At 38.8% G+C, this 26,217-nt stretch overlaps 1 protein-coding gene across 2 annotated transcripts in view; it reads right to left on the bottom strand.

Annotated features, from left to right (window-relative positions):
• The window catches only part of NAA15 (N-alpha-acetyltransferase 15, NatA auxiliary subunit), an 84,316-nt gene extending 63,494 nt beyond the window's left edge, over positions 1 to 20,822 (bottom strand). Inside the window, exon 1 of one of the 2 annotated variants that reach the window (XM_059168473.1) lies at positions 20,488 to 20,822. In XM_059168473.1, the coding sequence (XP_059024456.1) occupies positions 20,488 to 20,541 (54 nt within the window). In that variant the 5' untranslated portion in view covers positions 20,542 to 20,822. The remainder of the gene's footprint in view (positions 1 to 20,487) is intronic. The other variant, XM_059168466.1, reaches the window with a different exon arrangement.
• Between the last annotated feature and the right edge of the window lie 5,395 nt (positions 20,823 to 26,217).

Consider the following 26,217-nt stretch of genomic DNA (forward strand, 5'->3'; position numbering starts at 1 on the left):
AATAAATAAAATCTTGGGGAAAAATTAAAAAAAAATCAAAAACAAAAACAGAATAACTAGACAAGTTATGAAAAGCCCAGAGAAACTATATAAGGTTATCTATTGCAGAAATAAAGTTCATCGACCTTTTCTGAATCCTTGTTACAGAAAAAAACAGTTCCCTAGAAGTGGGAACTATGACAGGGCAAATAAAGAAACTAGGCAAAAACTGTACATACAATTTAGATTTGGCGTTAAGATTACATGATTTTCTTTAGTATTATATATATCCTTCCATTGCTTTCCTTCAGCTAATGCCAAGAAACATTTCATTCTTTAAAACTGAAAAGAATGTAGCTTCAAATCAAGCTAAATGATAAAAGCCAAACTTGACTTTAAAAGTCAACCATGTTGAAATGATGCCTGGGATTTCTTCAAAATAGTCTAAGGGGTAGAGGTCACAGATGAAAAAGAAGGAACCACAGTTGGTAACTGTCAAAATTAGGAGATAGGCTCATTATATTATTTTCTTATGTTTGAAAATTTTCACAATTAAGTTAAAAAGAAAACAAGTCTTAGGTATGCCAAAATCAAATCAAGAAGCGTTTATTCAAGGGTGCCTAGGTGGCTCCGTAAGTTAAAGCCTCTGCTTTCGGCTCAGGTCATTGGGATCAAGCCCCACAACCCATCAGGCTCTCTGCTCAGCAGGGAGCCTGCTTCTCTTCTCTTCCTCTCTCTCTCTGCCGACTTGTGATCTCTGTCAAATAAGTAAATTTTTTTTAAAAAAAGAAGCATTTATTCACTTACCAGAAGCCTGACCAGCACTTAATGCCAGTGTACTGGAGCTAGTTTAGTGATTCTACTTCTGCAGAGCAGAAAGATATGGTGAAAGACCACATAAAGCCTTAGGAGTCAGAGATTAGAGCTGTAGCCATTTAACATTTCAGTTCATCAATAATTAAATAAAAAGTAAGATTCTTAAGGGGCACCTAGATGGTTCAGTCACTTAAACATCTGACCTGTAATTTCAGCTTAAGTCATGATCTTAGTGTTGTGAGATGAAGCCCACGTGGAGCTCACTTTGGGTGTGGAGACTGCTTAAGATTCTCTCTCCCTCTGCCCCTCCCTCCTTTTCCCTTTTAAAAAAAAAAAAATTAAAATTCTTCAGTAAAGCTCTCACACTACCCAAATCTCAGGTGAACAGTGGCTAACGTCCTGGAAATTCAGATGTAGAACGCTTCCATCACCATGAAAAATTCTATTAGACAGCAATGGTCTAGAGTTCAAACCCTAGCAGCCACTGAAAATACAGCTTGTATCACTGGCCTAACTATAGCCTCAACTATCTGATCAACCACCATGCAGGGTTTAGGTAAGAACTGAATACAGGGACGCCTGGGTGGCTCAGTTGGTTAAGCAGCTGCCTTCGGCTCAGGTCATGATCCCAGCGTCCTGGGATCGAGTCCCGCATCGGGCTCCTTGCTCCACAGGGAGCCTGCTTCTCCCTCTGACTCTGCCTTCCACTCTGTCTGCCTGTGCTCGATCTCGCTTGCTTTCTCTCTGACAAATAAATAAATAAAATCTTTAAAAAAAAAAAGAACTGAATACAAACTTTATAAAGAACCTGAATAAGCACTCAATCAAAGTGTTTAAATAGGGGCACGTTGCTGGCTCAATCAGGGAAGCATGTGACTCAAGCTCTGAGTTCCAGCCCCACGATGGGGGTAGAGTTTACCTTAAAAAACAAACGAACAAACATTTTAAGTTTAAATAAAGCACTAAGAGGCAGCAACCTCTTCGACCTCAGCCGCAGCAACATCTTCCTAGGAACAACGCCAAAGGCAAGGGAAGCAAGGGCAAAAATGAACTATTGGGATTTCATCAAGATCAAAAGCTTTTGCACAGCAAAGGAAACAGTTAACAAAATCAAAAGACAACTGACAGAATGGGAGAAGATATTTGCAAACGACATATCAGATAAAGGACTAGTGTCCAGAATCTATAAAGAACTTAGCAAACTCAACACCCAAAGAACAAATAATCCAATCAAGAAATGGGCAGAGGACATGAACAGACATTTCTGCAAAGAAGACATCCAGATGGCCAACAGACACATGAAAAAGTGCTCCATATCACTCGGCATCAGGGAAATACAGATCAAAACCACAATGAGATATCTCCTCACACCAGTCAGAATGGCTAAAATAAACAAGTCAGGAAATGACAGATGCTGGCGAGGATGCGGAGAAAGGGGAACCCTCCTACACTGTTGGTGGGAATGCAAGCTGGTGCAACCTCTCTGGAAAACAGCATGGAGGTTCCTCAAAATGTTGAAAATAGAACTGCCCTATGACCCAGCAATTGCACTATTGGGTATTTACCCTAAAGATACAAACGTAGTGATCCAAAGGGGCACGTGTACCCGAATGTTTATAGCAGCAATGTCCACAATAGCCAAACTATGGAAAGAACCTAGATGTCCATCAACAGATGAATGGATCAAGAAGATGTGGTATATATACACAATGGAATACTATGCAGCCATCAAAAGAAATGAAATCTTGCCATTTGCGACAACATGGATGGAACTAGAGCGTATCATGCTTAGCGAAATAAGTCAAGCGGAGAAAGACAACTATCATATGATCTCCCTGATATGAGGAAGTGGTGATGCAACATGGGGGCTTAAGTGGGTACGAGAAGAATAAATGAAAGAAAATGGGATTGGGAGGGAGACAAACCATAAGTGACCCTTAATCTCACAAAACAAACTGAGGGTTGCTGGGGGGAGGGGGTTTGGGAGAAGAGGATGGGATTATGGACATTGGGGAGGGTATGTGCTTTGGTGAGTGCTGTGAAGTGTGTAAACCTGGTGATTCACAGACCTGTACCCCTGGGGATAAAAATATATGTTTATAAAAAATAAAAAATTATACTTAGAAAAAAAAAAGCACTAAGGTATCAGTTACAGCTTAAAATATTTATACCTAACCCAGATTGACTGAGCGCAGAGGAATACGAAAGCAGAAACTAAATTAAATTATACAACCAAGGGGAAAGAAGGGTCTGAGATAATGGAAATGTTTCTACATCTTGAAAGGGGCATATAGGTTACACAGACATATGCAATTGTCAAAATGAATAGAACAGTACCCTTAAGACAACTAATAAAATAGTACACTCAAGACCCGTGCATGTTACTGTAAATTATACTTTGACTTTTGAAATTAAAAAAAAAAAAGAAAACAGAGGGACCCTTGGGTGGCTGAGCATGGAGCCTGCTTCTCCTTCTGCCTGCTGCTCCGCCCTTGTGTGCACATCTCTCTCTCTCTCTCTGATAAATAACTAAAATCTAAAAAGAATCTCCATTTACAACACTAAAAGTCTAGTAATTAGACTGAACTTATCAGGTCAAAAATCAACTCACCCTTCTATACAATTTGCACCCTGAGGGATTATATATCAAGTATTTTTGTTTAAAAAAAATAATTAAAAAAAGAGAGAAAAAGAAAACACAGAGGGACACTCAAATGGTACAGTCAGTTAGGCATCCAACTCTTGGTTTTGGCTCAGGTTGTATTCTCAGGTTCATGAGATCAAGTTCCAAGTTGGGCTCCAATGCTCAACAGAGTCTGCTTCAGACTCGCCTTCCTTCCCCTTCTGACCTTCCCTGCTACACTCTTCTCTCTCTAAAATAAATAAATAAATCTTTAAAAAACAAAAAACAACATAGGATCTCTACCTCTATCATCTTTCCCAAAATTATTTTAGTTGCAACTTCCATTTGCAGACAATATATTGTCCTTCTCATATCATACAATTTCTGGCAAACCACAAGCACCATGAAAAGAAATCCTAAGGATGACTTCTCTCCTCCTAGTTTTATACTATTTTTTTAAATGTTTCTCTTATTTCTACAATAAAAAAACAAAACTAAGATCCACTGAGAGAAGACTTAACAAGTCCAGGCTATTTTATAGTCTCTAGTCAAAAGAAACCCTAAACATCATCTGGTGCAAGTGGTTACATAGCTCCTATGTGCTGCCAGCTCACTCTATTAAAATGTTTTCAGATATACTGAGCCAAAATCTCACTCTGCCTTCTGTTTACTGATTTTAGCTTTGTAAGAGTTCAGTTTTCTGGGGCACCTGGGTGGCATAGTCGTTAATCGTCTGCCTTCAGCTCAGGTCATGATCCCAAGGTCCTGGGTCCTCCCTGCTCAGTGGGAAGCCTGCTTCTGCTTCTTCCTCTCCCTCTGCTGCTCCCTCTTGCTTGTATTTCCTCTCTCACTGTTTGTCTGTCTGTCTCTCTCTCTTGTCAAATAAATAAATAAATAAATAAAATCTTTAAAAAAAAAAAAAAAAAGAGTTCAGTTTTCTCTTTCAGGCTAACCATCCTTGTTCTAACTGTTCCTTTTAAGAAAGTTTTAAGTCCTTTAACAACCTGGGCCACTCTCTGAAGTTAATACAGTATTGTTTCCATACTTGTATAATTTTTCAAAACTAGTAAAATTTCTAAAAAAAGAAAAAGAATCATTTAAATGAGGTTTGTAAGCTTTGTTTTTCTAAATCTTTTTTTAAACTGTATTTACTATTTCACAAAACAAAAGGCATATCAGTATTTTAAAAGTAACAGATACACAGTCTCAAAATAAAACAAAGTTCTGTAGGAATTTTACACCAATATTCTTGTGGCATATCAGCCTGAGGGAGTCAATGGTCTATATCTTTCTTAAATTTTGGACACAGAAGTTAAAATCTGATATGGTCTTACTAGCAGCAGAATTCAATGTGACAATCACCATCTGCTTTCTGGATACTACACCACTGTTAATGCATTGTAAAATGTGTTTTATCTTACTTTTTTTTTTTTTTCTCAGTATTCAACTACATCACCTGAGAAAAAAGTTGAAGATTTCAGATTCTGCTTAATATGAACAGAATTCTGCTGAAGAAATGCTGTTAGCTATGAGCTCTAATGCTAGTGATAGGACAAAATTCAGTAAAACTCATAGGTACATACACATTTGATAGTCAACTATATAATAGAACCTTGTACTTCCAAGAGAGTCTGAAGAGAAACAATGAAGTGGCCATGAAAACACAGAAACAGAAGTATAATCAATTACTCAGTTTATATGTATAAAACCTGAACTGCAATTAAAAAAAAAAAGACACCATTATTGATAAGCATAGCACATAAAACCAAAACTAAACTCTTTATAGCATAAAGGCTGCCCACTAATTTCTAAACACGCCACAAATCCTCACAAAAACCACAGGCCAAGAAAGAGAGCAAACAAAATCACCCAAAGTCAGCTTCTTAAGATGAGATAAGTAAAATATTCCAGCTTGCATATACGTGCATAACCACCCAACATCAGAAGCCCCCATAGGAACTGAGCAATAAAACAGGGCCAAAGTGGTGACTGAATGTATGTAATCTTACCTAGGATTCACTCAGAAGAAGGCCCCATCTTGAAAGAAAGTATTAAGAGACACAATGGATGAGAATAATGGCTACTGGACATCAAGAAGAAAGGCTTTAAAGTCTGTGAAGACCATCTCTTCAACAAATGGTGTTGGGAAAAATGGACAGCAACATACACAGGAATGAAACTGGACCACTTTCTTATACCATACACATAAAATTCAAAATGGATGAAAGACCTAAATGTGAGACATGAAACCTTAAAAATACTAGAAGAGAACACAGGCTGTAGTTTCTTTGACATTAGCATTAACAACTTCTAGATATGTCTCCAAAGGCAGGGGAAACAAAAGCAAAAATAAACTATTGAGACTGTATCAAAATAAAAGGCTTCTGCAGAGTGATGGAAATAATCAACAAAACAAAAAGGCAACCTAGTGAATGGAAAAAGATATTTGCAAATGACATATGAATAAAGGGTTAGTATCCAAAATACATAATTAATTTGCAAAACTCAACACCCAAAACACAAATAATCCAATTTAAAAACGGGCAGAAGACACAAAAAGATACTTCTCCAAAGACATACAGATGGCCATCAGACACATGAAAAGATACACTTACCATCAGGGAAGAGCAAATTAAAACTACAATGAGGTATCACCACCTCACACCTGTCCAAATGGCTAAAATCAACAACACAAGAAACAACAGGTGTTGGCGAAGATGTGGAGAAAGGGGAACCCTTTTGCACTTAAAGGTGGGAATGCAAACTGGGAGCTACTGTAGAAAACAATATGGAGACTCCACCAAAAGTTAAAAACAGGAACACCTGAATGGCTCAGTTGGTTGATTGAGCATCTTCTTCAGCTCTGGTCATGATGCCAGGGTCCTGGGATAGAGCACATCAGGCTCCCTACTCAGTGGGGAGTCTGCTTCTCCCTCTGCATGCGCTCCCACCCAACTTGTGCTCTCTCATCCATGCTCTTTCTCTCAAATAAATAAAATCTTTAAAAAACAAGGTTGAAAACAGGGGTGCCTGGGTGGCTCAATTTGTTAAATATCTGACTCTTGATCTCAGTGTTGTGAGTTCAAGCCCCATGCTGGCTCCATGGGGAGCCCATTTAAAAAAAAAATTAAATTAAAAATAGGGACACCTAACTGGCTCAGTTGTAGAGCTTGCAACTCCTGATCTCAGGGTTGTGGGTTCATGCCCAGTGTTGGAATTACTTTAAAAAGAGAGATTACTTTTTAAAAAAGATGACAAAAATAAATTTTTTTTAATTTTTTTAAGATTTTATATATTCACTTGAGAAAGAGAGCATGGTGGGGGACAGGAAAGAGGGAGAAAGAGAAGCAGACTCCCTGCTGAGCAGGAAGCCCAATGTCAGGGCTCAATTCCAAGACCCCTGCATCATGACCTGAGCCGAAGGCTCATACTTAACCAACTGAGCCACCCTGGTGCCCCTTAAAAATAAAATCTTAAAAAGTTATCCAGCAGTTACACACTAGACATTCACCCAAAGAATATAAAAATACTAATTCAAAGAGATATATGCACCCCAATGTTTATAGCAGTATTATCAACAATAGCCAAATTATGGAAAGAAACCAAAGGTCCACTGAATGATGAATGGATAAACAAGATGTGGTATATATACCAATGGGAACAATGGGATATTACTCAGCCATAAAAAAGAATGAAATCTTGCCACTTGCAATGACATGGGTGGAGGTACAGCATGTTAAGTAAAATAAGTCAGAGAAAGACAAAAACCATATGATTTCAATCACATATGGAATTTAAGAAATAAAACAAATAAGCAAAGAGGGAAAACACAGGCAAACCAAGAAACACTCTTAACTATAGAAACTGATGGTTACCAGAGGGAAGGTAGGTGGAAGATGGGTGAAACAGGTGACGGAGATTAAGGAGTACACTTGTGATGAGTGCAGGGTGATGTATGGAAGTGTTGAATTGCTGTAGTGTATACCTGAAACTAATGTTACACTGTATGTTAGCTGGAATTTAAATAAAAACTTAAAAAACAAAAAAGATCAAAGATGACAGTTTTAGCAAGGCATAGCATTTGGGGAGAAAGAGGCACCTTAGAAGAAGGAATTGACACTTGAAAGCATAATAGAGAAAGAAACCACTGAAGATGAAGACACTACTAAAATAATGATAGAACAATTGTGATATATAATTATTTAAAATAATATATATATAATATTTATATATATATATATAATTATTTAAAAAAAACGATTCACTGTAGCAACAAAAGAGGGTGCTCTCTTGAACTAAGAGACTGAGGAAGCCACACAAACCTCAATCCAAAAATAAAACTGTCCAAGGGTACCTGAGTGGCTTCAGCTGGTTAAGCATCTGCCTTCAATCATGGTCTCAGGATCCTGGAATCAAGCCCCGAGTCGGGTTCCCTGCTCAGCGGGGAGTCCGCTTCTCCTTCTCCCCCTGATCCTTCTCTCTCTCTCTCTCTCAAATAAATAAAATCTTTTTTAAAAAATTAGAAATAAATAAAAAATAAAACTGTCCAAGTGTTAGTCTAGTAAAATCCATCACAACCTGAACAGAAAAAGAAAAAAAAAAAACCATCATCTATACCAAGCTATTTATATGGAATTTAAAAAAAGTAAAAAACCTTGTGGCAGATGGAAACACACCCAAAAAGCCTAACAATAAAAAAGAAGCATGTAATACAACTCCATCACAAATTTATTTTTTTTTAAATTATTTTATTTTTTTATTTATTTATTTGACAGAGATCACAAGTGGGCAGAGAGGCAGGCAGAGAGAGAGGAAGGGAAGCAGGGTCCCTGCTGAGCAGAGAGCCCGATGTGGGGCTCGATCCCAGGACCCTGAGATCATGACCTGAGCTGAAGTCAGAGGCTTTAACCCACTGAGCCACCCAGGCGCCCCAACTCCATCACAAATTTAAAATAACCAAATAATGCTGTATAACTTACAGCGAGGTATGTCAATGATTTCCTTTTTTTTTTTTTTTAAGATTATTTATTTATTTATTTGACAGAAACACAGCAAGACCGGGAACACAAGCAGAGGAAGTGAGAGAGGGAGAAGCAGGCTTCCACTGAGCAGGCAGCCCAATGCAAGGCTCGATCCAGGACCCCTGCATCATGACCTGAGCTGAAGGCAGACCGCTAACCTACTGAGCCACCCAGATGCCCCTATGTCAGTTATTTCTTAATAATAATAGGAAAATATAAAACAGGGACAGGTACAGACTACAGACTGAAGTAAAGAAACAAGAGAAACATAACTGCATCTCAGAAATGAAGACTAAACTTCAAGATATATGATCTAAAGTGATAGAAAATAGGAATGCTTCTCAAGTAAGTGAAAAACAAATGTGAAAAGAATCCAAGGAAAAATAAAAAATAAAAGGAGATCAAACAGGCAAAGATCATCAGAGAATAAAGTAGAAGAGAACTAACAAACTGTAATTGTACCTGAAACCACATACCAGGGAAAATTTATCCAGAACAGTTAACAAAGAGACATAATCCTAGTAAAATGATATAAGGAAAACTCCTCAGATCTCCAAAAAGACCAAATCACCCACAAAGAAAATCACAGTGGCATCAGCAATATACAAGCCAGAGAACAGGAGGGCAATATTCTCAAAAAAACTTAAGACATACATCAAAGGTTTTACATTCAGCCAAACTGTCTTTCAAATATCAAGGCTACAGAAAAACAGTTTAACCATGTATGAACTTAAAAGATTTCCATAAGCACTGCTAAGGAACCTCTAGTGTACAATGAGCTTTATCCAACCAAGGGATGATTGGGAAAACTTCAGCTAACGGTCTGCTTGTGAATATAAACTATATTTACTTACAGAACTAAATCTAAAACAAAGGTATTGATGAGGGTGAAAGAACAGTACATAAAATTACATACTCTCAACCAAGTAAAAATCACTTTAAAATGTCAAAGAAAAAGAGACATGGGAAAAAATGTAAAGCAGAATAAGCTCATTCACTGCCTCATACATAAGAAAATGAGAATCAGTGGATTTAATTTACAGCTAACAAATCAAACAGCAAAAGCCTAAATTAAAAAAAGGAGGATTAAGAGAACTTTTCAAAGGTAAAAATATAAAGGTAACTAAGTAGATATAAACCTTCCTAAATACCAAAAAATACACAAAACAAAATAAAAATATCAAACAGAATATAAAACACAAAAGGATAACATAAAACAAAAATGAAATCAATAAAAAAACTAAAGTTCTTAATACACTACACCTACAACAAAACAAGTACTAATTCACATGCTTAACTATTTGCCAGGCACTTTCGTATATATCTCACTACACGACCTGTGAGGTGTGTCAGAAAAGTACTCTTTTATCTGTTTTTACTCATAAGGCAAACTGAGTCTTAAAAAATATGGAATAAAACAAAGCTGAGCTAGGATTCAATTCCAGAATGTTTTTCTTTCCACACCAGGCTCCCTCTACTCAACACTGAAATTGTTTCAAAACACAAATGTAAGAAATGTGTACTGTTTGTTTCCTGTTTTTAAAATACTATATTCCCACAAAAAATCTTTAGGATGAATTGGCCTGAAACTTTTGATATTCTGGGACAAAGTTTCTCTTTAACAAGAAAAACACTGAAATAAGTTTAAGTCTTCACAGTGGCAGTGGCAACTAAGATGGCAAAGAATGTGACACTGTATCAGGTCTTAAATGCAAGAAGTTCTAATTTAGTAATCCAAATAATCACATGCCAGAGTGAAGAAGAGTTACCCAAACCTAGGCTGTGTGATCACTATAACACAAAGTTAGATAATGTATAGTCCGTTCTGCTATAATGCTTATTTGGAAAACACGTTTGTTCCAACATCACTGACACAGTAAAGAGTATTCTGAACACACTAAATTTCAAATTTCGTGATTGTTTCTGTGAGATTTTGTCCATCAGAAGTACTAGGTAAACAAAACTGCACTCAGCTGAGACAAACCACATAGGCATGTACAGGACAGACAACATACACCTCAAACATCTACTAGCTACATCAGTTCTGGCTGTGTTATGAGCCACACCCATCCCTATCTTGTGTTACAACTTTCCCTCAGATTTTACATAACTTTCCTTCCATGACTTCAAATAATCCACAAGCTGTAGTCCTTCTGACACTCCCACAAACTTCTGGATCTCTCTATGGTAAAATGCAGTATTTATTCTATGGTATTTATGTATTTGTTAACCATTTAACATATGTAAAAACTGTGCTATCATTTTAATTTGGTTCTTACCTTTGCTTTTTTCACTACTGAAAAAAAATTTTAATATTTCTTTATTTAGGGGCGCCTGGGTGGCTCAGTGAGTTAAGCCTCTGCCTTCAGCTCAGGTCGTGATCCCAGGGTCCTGGGATAGAGCCCCACAGCGGGCTCCCTGCTCAGCAGGGAGCCTGCTTCCTCCTCTTTCTCTTCCTGCCTCTCTGCCTACTTGTGATCTCTCCGTCAAATAAATAAAATCTTAAAAAACAAACAAAAAAAAGATTTTATTTTTTTATTTGAGAGGGAGAAGAAGGGAATTCCCTACTGAACAGGCAGCCCATGCAGGGCTCGATCCCGGTCTTCAGGATCACGACCTGAGCCAAAGGCAGACGCTTAACCAAATGAGCCAGGTGCCCCTCACTAATAAAAATTTTTTTGAGTGCTGTGCCTAACCCCATTTTTTCCGTAAGCCCTGTGGTTTTTATTGCATGATTTTGCATAGTGCAGTGACTTTCAGGAACCCATTGTCCTGATACAGCACAAGTGACTCTATATAAAGCAATCAGAAATCTACTTTTAACAATAACGTTAAGTATGAGCTATACTTGTTAGTTTCCTTAAAGGAGAGATGCAAGATTTATTTACATCAGCTCATGTGTAAGAAGAGCCTAATATAAAATCTGGCTCAAAATACTCTTCAATAAATGCCAGTTTACTTCATTTCCCCTCTTCTTAAAGATTCTGATTCAGTTTCAAAGCACTGATACTCAAAGATGATCTTGTAATCTCCAATGAGATCTCTCTGAAAAATAAAGAGTATCATATTAAGTGGAAGCCATTACTGTAAAGAGAAAAAAATTTTTTTAACTGGAACAACCATGTGTGGAAGTAAACAACCAACCTTAAGGGTATTTTTCTAGGTCTATACTTTTAAAAGCAAACTTTCATTTCTCCTTTTATATCCAACACATATAGATAGATAGAATAATTCCAACAGATAACACACAGGAATATTTAAATAATCTCCTACATAATGGAATCTTCAAGATTTAAAATATCACTGGCTAGGGGTGCCTGGGTGCCTCAGTCAGTTAAGCCGCTGCCTTCAGCTCAGGTAATGATCCCAGGGTCCTGGGATTGAGTCCCGGATAGGGCTCTCTGCTCAGCAGGGAGCCTGCTTCTCCTCATCTCTCTCTCTGTCTGTCTCTCTGCCTATTTGTGATCTCTCTCTCTGTCAAATAAATAAATAAATAAAATCTTTAAAAAAAAAAAAAATCACTGGCTAGAGGTGCCTGGCTGGCTCAGTGGGTAGAGCATGCAAATCCTGATCCTACGGTGGTGGTACAAACCCCATGTTGGGCCTAGGGCTTACTCACAGAAGAAAAAAGAAAAAGAATCATTGGCTTGAACTAAGATTGTAATTTCCCCAGTAGGCTTTGACAGAAATTTTCAAATTATCTCAACTGAAAATGTGTTCCTATTATACTAACTGAAGAAAATTTCAGTGGAATAGAGCATATCAGGCAACAAAAACATTAATCTTTCCATCATTTATTTCTATACTGCAATTTTTAAAAAAAGGATTTTATTTATTTGACAGAGAGAGACAAGCAAGAGACAGAACACAAGCACAGGGAATGGGAGAAAGAGAAGCAGGCTTCCTGATGAGGCAGACGCTTAACAACTGAGCCACCCAGGCTCCCCTATACTGCAATTTTTATTTTATTTTTAAATAGTCAAAAAAGGGGCACTTGGGTGGCTCAGTGGGTTGGGCCGCTGCCTTCGGCTCAGGTCATGATCTCAGGGTCCTGGGATCGAGTCCTGCATTGGTCTCTCTGCTCAGCGGGGAGCCTGCTTCTCTCTCTCTCTCTCTCTCTGCCTGCCTCTCCGTCTACTTGTGATCTCTCTCTGTCAAATAAATAAATAAAATCTTAAAAAAAAAAGTCAAAAAACTGCTTTATTAAATTAAAATTTTAAAGAATGAATTATTTTATTTCCAAATTAGCAGGGAACAATATAATTCCTATCTTACCTAAGGAGGAAAAACCATATGTAACAAGTTAAGCTAGTTTTTCAAAAGTTAAAATTTCAACACAAGTTTGCATTATAAAACAGCTTAGATGTTAGGTATACAGCTGATATTCCAGGGAAATTCCCCAAAGTCAAGAATACAATCACAGCATAAAATTCCCTCCTCACCAAACCCCAATATTTATATTAAGAACCAACACTCTTTTAAACCTCTTCACATGCGCTTCTCACCATCAGCACTGGCAACTGACATTCTTTTCAAAACTATTTTTCACTAAGAATCTTAAGTTTTTCTCTCTTCAGTAGGGCTACTGCCTATAAATAGACAGCAAAGTTGTATTTAGATGTGAATGTTGATGGCTGGCTAGGCTCAATGATTAGTTATGCGGCTTGCTCTGCCACACCAGCCTCCTAGCATACCTTTCCAATTCCAAAAATTCAACCTCATCTTTACATTTTCTGTAAAACACTTACAAAGCAACTTTAATCTACAAAAATATTCCTTCCTGTTTTATGATATCACATGCACTGGTCCTCAACCCCAAATGTGTGTTGGAATCAGTTACAGAGCTTTCTGAAACTATAGATGACTGAGCTTTACTATCTGATTCAACAGGCTCCTCATGACAAACATCCTCATTTAATCCAGATGCCATTTTTTCCTCCAGTGCTAAAACAACCAAAACAGAAACAATAAAATTTCCTCTTATTATGCTTCTGTGACTAGAGAAAGGCCATGTAAACAAACTAATACTATGATTCATTCGTAAATGAAACTTCTAAGGTCTTACCGGGTAATACAGGTTCTGCCTGATAGCCTACCATTACCTCATGGAACAATGTACTCTTCAATGCCAAGGCCCAGTAACACCCTTTTCTCAAAAATCTTTATATAAGAACATAATCCAAAGAGCTTTCTCTCTTGTTACTGTTTATACACTCATTTTATGCAACAAGTACTTATTCAGTGTCTGTTATGGTACATCGTTCTAACCAATGGGGGTATAGTAATTAACAGAAAAAAGGTCCTATCATCATAAAACCTACATTTTAATTATAGAAGACATGTGATAAATTACTCACACATATATGTCATATGGTAATAAAATGATATAGAAAGACATAAAGTAAGGAAGAAAATAAGTGAGCTGAGGAAGACTTCTGGTGAAGGAAGGCCTCTACACAACATTTAGAGAACATTTGAGCAGAATTCTAAAAGAAGAAATGTGCCATGCAGGTATCTGATGGGGGAGAAAATTCTGAATAGTCCTTTGCATATGATCCCTTATATAACCTGCCTTTTTATGTCCAAAACCACTTTCAGGTACAAAGACGATATATTTGATTCAATGCTCTATGAGAACTGCATGGTCAGAGGCACAAATATTAAAGGAAATAATGCACACTAAACAAAGAGATCCCTTTAGCTAAAGCAGGTTGGCCAGTAGTTCTCCAGTCCTCCAACCATACAGGGCACCATGCCTGCCTCTGCGGAAACAGTCTTTTTAACCAGTGCTTCAAAGTAATAGCTGGGATAGCAATTCTATTATCATCAAATAACTTAGTTTGTATAATCCCCAATAAATACCCAAGACTGCAAGCCTTTAAAATATCCACAGAATCAAACATTAAATTCAATTCCCTGTTAAAGTTTTGTATGCTTTTCTGAACATAAAGTGTAATTTCCTACTATTAAAAACTAAACTGCAGGGGGCACCTGGGTGGCTCAGTTAGTTTAGCATCTGCCTCAATTCAGCTCAGGTCATGATCCCAGAGTCTTGGGATCAAGCCTACAATGGGCTCCTTGCTCAGTGGGAGCCTGCTTCTCCTTCTGCCTGCAGCTCCCCCTGCTTGTGCTCTCTCTCTCTCTCTCTCTGACAAATAAATAAAATCTTAAAAAAAAAAAAAAAAAACTAAACTGTGGTCAATTCTTTTTTTTAAGCCAAAGTAGTCTCTAAATAATCTGCATAAACAAGTACTTTAACCTACTCTCAATCCAAGAGACATTTGAGACATTTCAGGTTTCTAACACAATAAACCATTTAAAAAATATGTTTGGGAGCACCTAGGTGGTAGAGTCAGGCCACTGATTCTTATGTCAGCTCAGGTCAGGATCTCAGGGTCTTGAGATCAATCCCATGTCCCATGCTAGGCATAGAGCTACTTAAGTAAGATTCTCTCCCACCCCAACCCCCCAAAATTAAAAACAAAAACAAAAAACACACACGTACAAGCACATATGCTTTGTCAATTTAAATAAAAACATCTCTTTGTTCATTCATTCTACATCCCATTCCAGAAAGGATTTAGGGCATAAGTATAAATGCAAACAAACAAAACCATGAATTCACCACATTATTGAAAGGTTTTTTTCTCCTAAGATTTTTACAGACTTTTAAAAAGAGCATTTTCTGTATTTTATAATATAGTACAGTATAGCAAATTTGCATTTCCTTTTCTAGTACACTTCCAGGAAGAAATTTATTCTGGCTTAAACATTTGATTACCTACAGTGTACAAAAGAAAAGGACTTCAGGGGCACCTGGGTGGCTCAGTCAGTTGAGCTTCTGCCTTAGCTCAGGTCCTGATCCCAGAGCCCTGGCATTGAGCCCAACATCCGGCTCCCTGCTCAGCCTGCTTCTCCCTCTCCCTCTGCCTCTCTTCCCCTACTCATGTTTTCACTTGCTTTACCTTCTCTCTCTCAAATAAATTAAAAAGTTTTTAAAAAGAAAAAGAAAAAGGACTTCACTGTAGGTAAAACTTTGTTTCCATTTCTGTATTTGTTTCTTTGTTACATTCTGAACACATGCAAGGCAGGCCAGAGCACATTAAAACCAATTTCAAGGTTACTGTCCACATTCAGTTGCCAAAACTACAACTGTTACATAGAAATTTAAATCAACAGACCTTCCATGTACACATGGAAATTTTCTTGACAATTCCTAATTTTAATTTCATCTGCAACTAAATCCAACCTAAGTATTACTGTAAAAAGAGCACTTCTTCCCAAATGCAATAAATCATATGAAATAATTTACCTACAATATGTAGGTACCTACAATACATCTAGTCACCGACAATTATTACAACACCTTCACCTAACTCCCTCTACCTACAACCAAACCCAGCACCCCACACCACCACCACCAAACAAACACTAGGCAGGTATGGTACAAATGCCTTGAAAAATACCCCAAAAACTGATTCTTGAATCTAACACTAAGTGTTAACCTTAATCTCAGTCTGCTTTCTTAATAAAAAATGTCTCCACCTTGGGAAGTTTCAAGAATAAAGAAGGATCCACAAAGGGCACTGTCCAAAACGGCAATCACACACCACCACATGTGGCTATTTGAATTTAAACTTAACTAAATTTAAAAATTGAATTCCTCAATCACATTAGCCCTATCTGAGGTGTACAACAGTCACATGTGACTAACAGCTACCATATTGGACAAGGCAGATACAGGACATTTCCATCACCACAGAAAGTTCTATTGTGCAGTGCAAATGTTAAGTTTTCAGTAAATCACAAATATCACCATGCCACACTATAACTTCTCTTGCCACTTTTCTAGGAAAGAAAAATTCTGTTCTCTAGACTTTTAACTAACAACATAAATCATTCAGGCAAAAGTCCAAAACAGATTAATGATGTAAACTATTTTAAGTGCTCTCAACATAGGATTTTTTGCCCGTATAGCTCACATTAACACTTGAGAAAAGAAGAGCAGAAGCAGCAACAGTCACCAACCTGGCAACACTTGACTGAAAAGCATCAGGGTATACCCAACTTGTCCAAGTGGACTAAAATCTAAAAAGGTGTGAATTTCATTCCATTCCAGCAACTCATTTTTCCTACCCTTAACCTAGATCCTAAAAAAGTGGTATGGAGATCTGGTACTGTTCTTAAACTATTTAGATAAACAAATAGCATCATGAGTAGACAAAGTCACAATTTTCTAATGACTTAATTTTCCAAATCATTAAAATCGTGTATAATTACAACAAAAATCCCACAAAAAAAAAAAACCCATTCCTGATAAACACACATAACTCTTCTTTAAACTAAACTCCTATATGTTACATTAAATTCATGCCCTGCCCTTTCTCTAGACAAATTACACACAAGACCCATTTTGTAGACATTCTGACCAATTTATAACAATTCTTTAGTCAGAAAAGAGTAAAGTAACATATGAAAAAAGGGCCCAATATGCACCAAAATTGAATTTTATTATTTTTTATTTTTTTTAAGATTTTATTTATTTGACAGAGAGGAGCACAAGTAGGGGGAGTAGCAGGCAGAGAGAAAGGGAGACTAAGCTCCCTGCTAAGCAAGGAGCCTGAGGTAGGGCTTGATCCCAGGACTCTGGGATCATGACCTTAGCCAAAGGCAAGCACTTAACTGACTGAGCCACCCAGGTGCCCTCAAAACTGAATTTTAGATATCAAAACTAAACTAGAACGAGCCAGGAAAATCCACTACAGAAACTTTCTGGGTCTCCTTTGAAAAATAAAGGCAAAACATATTTTATTACTTTGAAATTGAGTTTTCAAATATTTTAAAAATACAAACTTCATTTCCTAAAGGAATTTACTGTAGTAAATACAAACAAGTATGGTACAACTAACAAAGTAGCAGCTCAAAAAGTGAATACTACTGGAATGATTTAACAGTTACCAACCCAGCAACACTTGGTTTACAGGCATTAAAGTATGCCCAATTTTTTGGAATTGGCGGTCTTAAAATCAAAAGGGCTAACATACCATAAAAACTGAGGAATCAGAAGGAATTTTGAAAAAGCAAATACAACTATACTTTTGGTTAGCAAAGTTTTCTTCATTCCTAATGTAACTGAACAAAAAGAACACTATCCCCTTCTCTTTAGTAATTTTCACGTTTCTTCCGCATATACTGTATCACAATAAATCCTTTAGCGCTTCGATTTTAGCAATAAACTTAAAAGTTCTGCCCCACTATCACGAGAAAAAAAAATATGAGCAAAATGATTAATGAAAAAATGCTATTCTATGAATGGTTAAACTGTGGTACACCTATATCACAGAATTCTACTCAACAATAAAAAGGAACAAACGAGTATTAATACACCCAACAACTGGGATGTGTCCCAAGGAAATTTATATTGCATTAAAACAAGGCCAATCCGGGGCGCCTGGGTGGCTCAGTGGGTTAAGCCTCTACCTTTGGCTCAGGTCATGATCCCAGGGTCCTGGGATCGAGCCCTGCATTGGGCTCTCTGCTCAGCAGGGAGCCTGCTTCCCCCTCTCCCTCCCTGCCTCTCTGTCTACTTGTGATCTCTGTCTGTCAAATAAATAAATAAAATCTTAAAAAAAAAAAAAAGGCCAATCCTAAAAAGTTATATGCTGTATGATTCTTTTCAGTAAACATTCATGAAATGACAAAATCATAGAAATAGGAAACAGAACAGTTAGTGACTGCCAGAGTTTGGGGGTAAAGGGGATGGAAGGCAGGTAGGAAGGTGTGGTTCTAAAAGGGCAAGAGAAGGATCCCTGTGCTTATGGAACCATTCTGCATACCCAATGTAGTGGAGGTTATGTAATTACAATTGCGATAACACTGCATAGAACTAAATACACACACAAATTAGTACAAATAAACTCAAGAAATCTGAATAAGATTGATAGAGTATATCAATGTTGATATTGAACTACAGTTTTATAAGGCATTAGCACTGGGAAACTAGGTAAAGGGTACAAGGGATCTCTGTATTATTCCTTAAAACTGCATGTGAGTCTAGTTATCTCAAAATAAAAAGTCTGATTTTTTTTTTAAACTGCTACCCTAACAATTGGGATAATTTGAATATGAGCTGGATATTCCACAGTACCAGGGAATGGCTGTTAACAATATTATGGATAGACAGGACACTACCCTTATTGCTGGAGCATATATGGATTAAATCGTATGCCTGCTATTTACTCTTATGTGTATTGGAAGAGCAAGAAGCAATCTGGCAAAATGTTACATACTAAATTAAGGTAAAGAGTTCATGAGTGCTCCTTGAACTCTTCTCTCAACTTTTCTGCTTGAATTTTTTTCAAAAAAAGTTAAGGAGTAAAATTTAAGACACATTTTTACCCTGAAAGTATGTTACAGTCGAACTGACACACCAGTTGGTCTTTTAAAAGATTTAAAAGTAGGAATGCCTGAGTGGTTCAGTGGGTTGGGCTCCTGGCTTCAGCTCAGGTCCTGGGATCTAGGACCGCTCAACAGTGACCTGCTTCTCCCTCTACCTTCCTCTCCCACTCCCCCGCTCTTAGGCATGCTCACGCTCTCTCCCTCAGTTAAGTAAAATCTTTTAAAATAAATAAATAAAGGATTGTAAAACAAATGAATTTTCCATCTACCCTGGTTATTCCTAAAACCAAAAAATGGCAATAAGAAATTCAAAGGAAAAATTACTTGGTATTGGATGTGACTTCCTGTTAAGTTTTTCAACATAAATTGACTAAATCTGTAAAGCATATGGATATTTTTGCAAAATCAAAGTCAGTTCAACATGGATTACTCCTTCCTATTTCTAGAAGACTGGATCCCCAAAATTGGTCTACTTTTCAAATAAATAATTGAAGCAAATTAAAATTGCAATGGAAAACAGCTAACACTTTCATACACACACTCCAAGTTTTTTAAAAGTTTTAAGTCTGTCAGTTAATTCTTTCATAAAGAAATCTTCGCATGAAGGGGCAACCCACAAACTAAATGTCAAACTTAAAATGTGCCATGAGGTATTAATCATAGCGCCAAGACCACAAGATACATTTTACAATGTCAACAGTCCCTCCAAACATCACTGTATTTTATGGTATTAAAGAAAAATGCAAACCGCACACATCTGAAATGTAAAAAATAAGTGAGTGTGAGCTCGCGTCAATAAAATCCATCTCAAAAGTTCTTAAGTTGCCTTTGCTGCTAAATTTTTGGATCAGTGTTAATACACTTCAGTCTCTGAGAAAATTTGCGTCTAGAACATCTAAACCAGAAACTCCATAAACTTTTCACTTCCAACCGGACCGCCCCCTCGCAGTGGGCCCCACCTCCCGAGTAGGGTATGGGGTGGGGCTGTTTCCCGCTCGGAAACTAAGAAATAAATGTCCCTTCTCCATACAGAAACGAGGGGAAAAGGCCGATAATCTGCAGACTCAAGTATGAAACTAATTACAAGGAGGTAGTCATTTAGAAAGCTTCTTTTCCTCTACTAAATCCCTTCCTTCCCTCCGTCCAGGTCATTCAGTGACCCCGGGCGGGGACAGGTGAATATCAAGAGAGGAAGAGGGAGGGACGGACGATGGAGGGAGAGCCGCGCTTGGGCAATGAATGAGCTGTGCCGCATCCGCACCACCTGTTCCTTAGAAGGGTGCCACTGCGACCTACCGGCAGTGTTCCTGCACCACCCCGGCCGCTACTCCTGCCCGTGTTGCCCGCTTCCCGGCTAAAGGCCGGGCCTGTCCTCCCTTCATTCGGGGCGGATGAAAACCCGCAGTCTAGAAGCTAGGAAAACGGGGCCTACTCCGGAACCACGGCCTCGGAAGCGAGGAGGAAGCCCGTGGCTCGGGGCGCAGTGGGAACCACAGGGAAGGGACGAGGAGGTGCATACTGCTTGACTAGGAGTACGAAGGCGGGTTTCCTGGCGGAGGTGGCCCCGTGCCCGCCGGACCGAGGTTAGGGGTGACAGGCCCTTGTACCGGCTAAATCCTCCCCACTTCTTGCCCAGAGTCTCACACTTACCAAGATCCGCTTGAAAAGAGCGTTCTCCTTGGGCGGGAGGCTCACGGCCGGCATCGTTCCGGCTCCTCCCGCTGCTCCCGCCACCGCCCGGCTCGGTCAGTCTGTTTGTCCGACCGCCGCCGCCGCCGCCGCCGTCCCCTGGCCGCTTCAGCCTTGATTGCCCCGATCCACCGCCACCACCAGGCCTCGAGTGTCACCGCGTCACCCAACCCCGACACCCCCCTTCCCCTCGTTGTCTTTTTTCCTTTCTCACTTAACGCTGCCGCCGCCTCCCCCCCCCCACGGGTCTCCGTCGGCGGTTCACGTGGTAACTGAACAGACCGACAGAGGCAGCCAAAATGGCGGACGCGGAGGGCTTTCCCACCCGGGTCACACCTCCTAGCACGCAGGCGCGATGACCTCCTTTCCCCACCTCCTCTGTCCTAGAGCTTGCTGGGAAACCTGGAGGCCAGCGGGTGGGCGGAGGCCAAGAGGGTCGCGGCAGGCCCCGCCCATCCCTCGGTCGCAGAGCGTCTTGCAGGCGCTTGGGGAAGAGTTGGGGGGTGGGAGGTCCCTAACTGCTGTCCAAGAGCCTCCCGCTCTCAAATTGCTTTTCTGCTGTTTGATGCCAAAGCGGCCTGCCTTTCATTCATTGGGTAGATTCTCGTAGGCTGTATGATCATACTTTGAGCCTGAAGTGCTAAAGTGAAGGTGTTCAAGAAGTTCTGCGTTTGATCGTGGATCAAGTACCGAATTAAAAAGCAGAGGCGAAAGGGAAATGAAGGCTTCACCCCAGGGGGGACTTGAAAACCTGTACGAAAAAGAGAGGGTTCATGGAGTCTGAAAACCGTGAAAGAGTTTGACCAATTAAATGGGCTGGCTGGAGGATCGGTGATTTAGTTTATTACTTAAGGTGAGCGGGGAAAGAGCCATATCCTAAGTGCCATATTTGCACTGCCAAAGAAGCATCTGAAAGTTAAATGTGTTTTATTTCAGTGTTTAGTCCATACAATGAAGGGTTCACGACTGTTTAAGCCATGTTGGAGTAGAGTTCAGGGACATTGACTCCCCCGGAGTTGGCTAAAGTGCTTAATGTTGTGAGTGTTGAACTCTCCATCACCAGAAATCCTCAAATCTTGAACATCAGAGTATCAGGGAAGGATACTAGAGAACGCTGCAGTAGACAAGATCAAACTAGATACCGAAGTGGACCTTTTCCACATATGCGTATATGTATAAGTAATTTCATTAACAACTGACAGTAAAGGGGCGCCTGGCTGGCTCAGTCAGTAGAGCATATGACTTTTGATTTCAGGGTGGTGAATTTAAGCCCCAAGTTGGCATGAAGCCTACTTTTTAAAAAAAGATTTTTTTTTTGTAATTGACAGTACAACTATTTTAAAGCTGACATTCCATTGATGATCTACAATTTTTCCCTCATATGAGCCATTTTGCACCTGATTATTTTTGATGATCTCTCTCCAGATGCTGGATTCCGTCTGTAGCATTCTCTGAATCAGGAATCATTGCATTATATGTGCAATAACTTTGCTCTTTTAAATGTATTTACCCAGATAGTTTACTGTTTCTTCTTGCTCTTCTTTAACTCTTCCTAGAAGGTATAAGGTGAGGGAGATGTTTCCCATTGTAAAACTCTAGGACTAATCCTTGGGTTTTCTAGCTGCTATCTCAAATGCCTGCTCTCTCTTGTTTTGCCTGGATCATAAGTAAGGTTTTATGAATCAAATCCTGCAATTTGTTCGAATTCTGTTATTTTTGTTCAAAAGTTTCACTAAAAAAAGTTGTATCTACAGGAAACCATGTTTGAGTTTTGAAATATGGCCAGTTTTTTAGCGTTAACTTTTTTTTTAAGTAAAACTAAGAGCAAACATAGAATTCATAAAAACAGTTGTCACTCAATGATAATCTTTGAACTTCACTGCCCCCAAGAGGTCTTTCTTTCAACCATCTCAGTTATTAAGAAGTAGAAAAGTCGGGGCGCCTGGGTGGCTCAGTGAATTAAAGCCTCTGCTTTGGGCTAGGATCGAGATCGAGCCCCGCATCAGGCTCTCTGCTCAGTGGGGAGCCTGCTTCTCCCTCTCTCTCTGCCTGCCTCTCTGCCCACTTGTGATCTCTGTCAAATAAATAAAATATGTTTTAAAAAAAGAAATAGAAAAGTTATCTAACTTACAGTGACAATTTTAGCTTCACTACTAACTTTGGTTTCCAGGTATCTGGCTTCATATCCAAAAGTTCCTACAGAAATATTATTTGCTACGGTTTTCTAAATTTCTCCTTTGAATAATATACTATTTTCCCCTTGAGGGAAGAAAATTTCTGATGTTTTAAGCAAACAGTGGTCCTCACCAAAAGCTGAGTACCTGAATAGATAAGCCACCAATATAGTTGGGCAAATGTTATCTTCTTTTCGGCTGATAACAAATAAATTTTTAAGACTCTGAATACTGGAGTGCCTGGGTGGCTCAGTGGGTTAAGGCCTCTGCTTTTGGCTCAGGTCATGATCCCAAGGTCCTGGGATCGAGCCCCACATTGGGTTCTCTGCTCACCAGGGAGCCTACTTCCCTTCCTGTCTCTGCCTGCCTCTCCGCCTACTTGTGATCTCTATCTGTCAAATAAATAAATAAAATCTTAAAAAAAAAAAAAAAAGACTCAGTGACTACTACTTTGCATCATCATCATCATTTATCTGAGTCATTTCCTAGTTCAAATGCATGTATAGATAACAGGTGGACCATACAGTCCATGCCTTGATAGCCTAAACTCAATAATAAAATATCTGCTCTCATAGATCACCACTGTTTGACAAACAGATCCTATTTAACCCGTATGCTGTGAATGACAGCTATGCAGGAAGTTAACATATCCAAGGCTGGATGATGACAGACCATGAGGATGATATTGATGATGAGGATGATGTTTCATTCATCTTACCCTAAATATTTGCATATCACTATTCCCAAAATGTCTCTTCACAAAAAAAGTAACCATAAATAAATATATAAATAAACCACCTCAGAACTTTAATTCTATTAAGAGGGATATGTAGAGTAAAATTCTCCATGTCCATATATGTAAATGTTCTCTCTTGACACTTTTATGCCTTAATCATTAAGTATTTAAATTTTATAGAAATAAAACATTAAAGAAGTTTATGTATTTGTCACCCAGATTTAACAAATATTAACATTTTGTGATTGCTTCTGATTGTTCTTTAAATAAAAATGTACAGATATTGAGGCACCTGGGTGGCTCAGTGGGTTAAAGCCTCTGCCTTCGGCTCAGGTCATGATGCCAGGGTCCTGGGATTGAGCCCTGAATCAGACTCTCTGCTCAGCAAGGAGCCTGCTTCCCCCTCTCTCTCTCTCTGCCTGCCTCTCTGCCTACCATGATCTCCATCTGTCAAATAAATAAATAAAATCTTAAAAAAAAAAATTACAGATACTTGGGTTGCCTGGGTGGCTCAATCAGTCAAGTGTTTCCCTTCAGCTTGGGTCATGATCTCAGAGTCCTGGAATTGAGCTCCACATGAGTGCTGTGTTGGGCTCCCAGCTTAGTGGGGAATCTGCTTCTCCCTCTTCTTCTGCCGCTCCCCACTGCTCAATCTCTCTCTCTCTCTCAAATAAATAAATAAAATCTTTTAAAAAATTTTTGCAACTATATCAGGAACTGCATCCCTCTCCAGATCCTCCCAAATTTGATGTATGATATTTTCATGCATCATAAATCAATAAACATATATGTAGTGATCTTATATTTTATGTTTTCAACTTTTGCTCTTCTTAACCCTCCCTAGGAATGAGAAGTGAGTTGAGTAAGATGTTGCCTAGTGGAAAAATCTGGGACTAGAACTGTCGTTTTCTGGCTGCTAACTCAAATCTTCTCTCCTTTTGCCTGGGTCATAAAGAAATTTTTAGCATTCAAATTCTGGAAATGCTTAAATGAATGTCATGTAGCAACTTCTACCAAAATACCATAGCTACTAGCTCCTGGCTGGAATTGCTTCATCAGGATTCTTCTCAAGATGGAGTTTCACCTACAGCTGCCTACTCCAAGTGTAGGGTTCCATCAGCTCTAACATGCTGAGAGGAATGTGCTTATATTTCATCACTTTCCCAAAATATACACTAGTAAGAGGATACAGGGACCAAAAGAAGAAAACAGTCTTTTTCCCACAGCAGTACCGAAATTAGTAATTTGCTTACTGGTTCTGTATGCTCTGACTAAATATGGCTTCTGTTTCAACTTGTTGGATACTAGCAAAAGCTGTGTTAGGACAAGCTTCCAAGGGATGACATAGAAAGAATATTCAACTGTCAGGTTGCTGAGTGTACAAGAAGTTGAGAACCAACAACTGATTCAGCATATTAGTTGGGTGGTTTGCTTACTTGAGCATGAGTCCAGAAGGCTCAAACTAGGTTACAAACTATAATGTGATTCACAGTTTAGCAATCCAGTTAGCCATCAGTTGCATGTAAAAAAGAACCAGAAACTCTTTGGTCAATAATTTTTGGTTAAATTTTTTCCCCAGTAATATTGCTAAGGAAAATACAGGGGTGTACACTTGGCTAGCTTAGTTAGTACAGTATGCCACCCTTGATCATGGAGTGGTGAGTTCAAGACCCACGTTGTGCATAGAGCTTACTTAAAAAAGAAATTTTTTTAAAAGAAAAAATATAGAGGGGGGGAAATGATTTACTAACATTCACTGTGCTTTTAAAATGATCCTAAATGGCCTTAAGTTTAAAGGATTAAAATATTCTTTATTTCTTTTACTTAAATACATATTTTTACATGGTCTTTAGACATCAGATTGAATTGAAAAGTGAAGGCACAAATCCAGTTCAGTTGTCAGAACAATGTCTTTGGTAGGCAAAAACAAGTTGTTTGCAACTACAAGACACTTTCTAAGCTTCCCAAGGACCACACAGGTTAGGTTTTATGTTACAGCTGTGAAACTGAGGTGTAGAGAGATTAAGTACTTTGCCTAAAAGTCAAAAGCTAAATACGGTCTACAGGAATAGCTTTTTCAACTTGACTCTTTGAATCCTATTCTGCAGCTCATGGCCTCAGGGGATTATCCAACAAGACTGTTGGGTGGGCTAACAAGAATCACTAGATCTGGGCTCATAAGGCCTCAGTCTGAATCCCACCTCTTCCAGCTGTGGGATCCTGAGCCTGAGCCGGTCAGGACACTTCCAAAACACGAAGATTCTCTTTTCCTTACAGCATTGTGAAGTTTTACTGTGATAGTGCATGTGAACAGACTTGGGGAACTGTGGGAAGTCTCTTCAAATGTATGGTATGTCACCTTGGATGAGTAAGTTGCCTTCTTTGAGCTTTAGCTATAAACTGAGGATAATAAGGTATATCAAACGGTCGTTTGGAAATGAAATGAGAGGATACATGTAAATCATAGGATGCATAATGTACAGTGTCTGAAACACAGAATTCAAAGTGCTGGCGGTTACTCAACACAACTCCTCATTTTCAGTTTTCTGGCTCATGTAGCAAGATTTTAGTAAATCTTTCGAGTATCCCTGGGGCAGGTGCCTGAAATTCTCACGGGACAGCGAAGTGAATAAACTAACTACCCCTTTCCCCCTTTGATCATTTCCTCCCAAACCCCATTTTACAGACACAAGGCTGAGACCAGGAGAGCTAGAGTACCAGGCAATAACCAGGATTCTCAAGTTAACATCTCTACTTAGCGCGGCTGCGCAGCTGGCGAAT

The sequence above is a fragment of the Mustela lutreola genome, chromosome 1 (genome assembly GCF_030435805.1).
Source record: "Mustela lutreola isolate mMusLut2 chromosome 1, mMusLut2.pri, whole genome shotgun sequence".
Lineage (NCBI taxonomy): Eukaryota > Metazoa > Chordata > Mammalia > Carnivora > Mustelidae > Mustela > Mustela lutreola.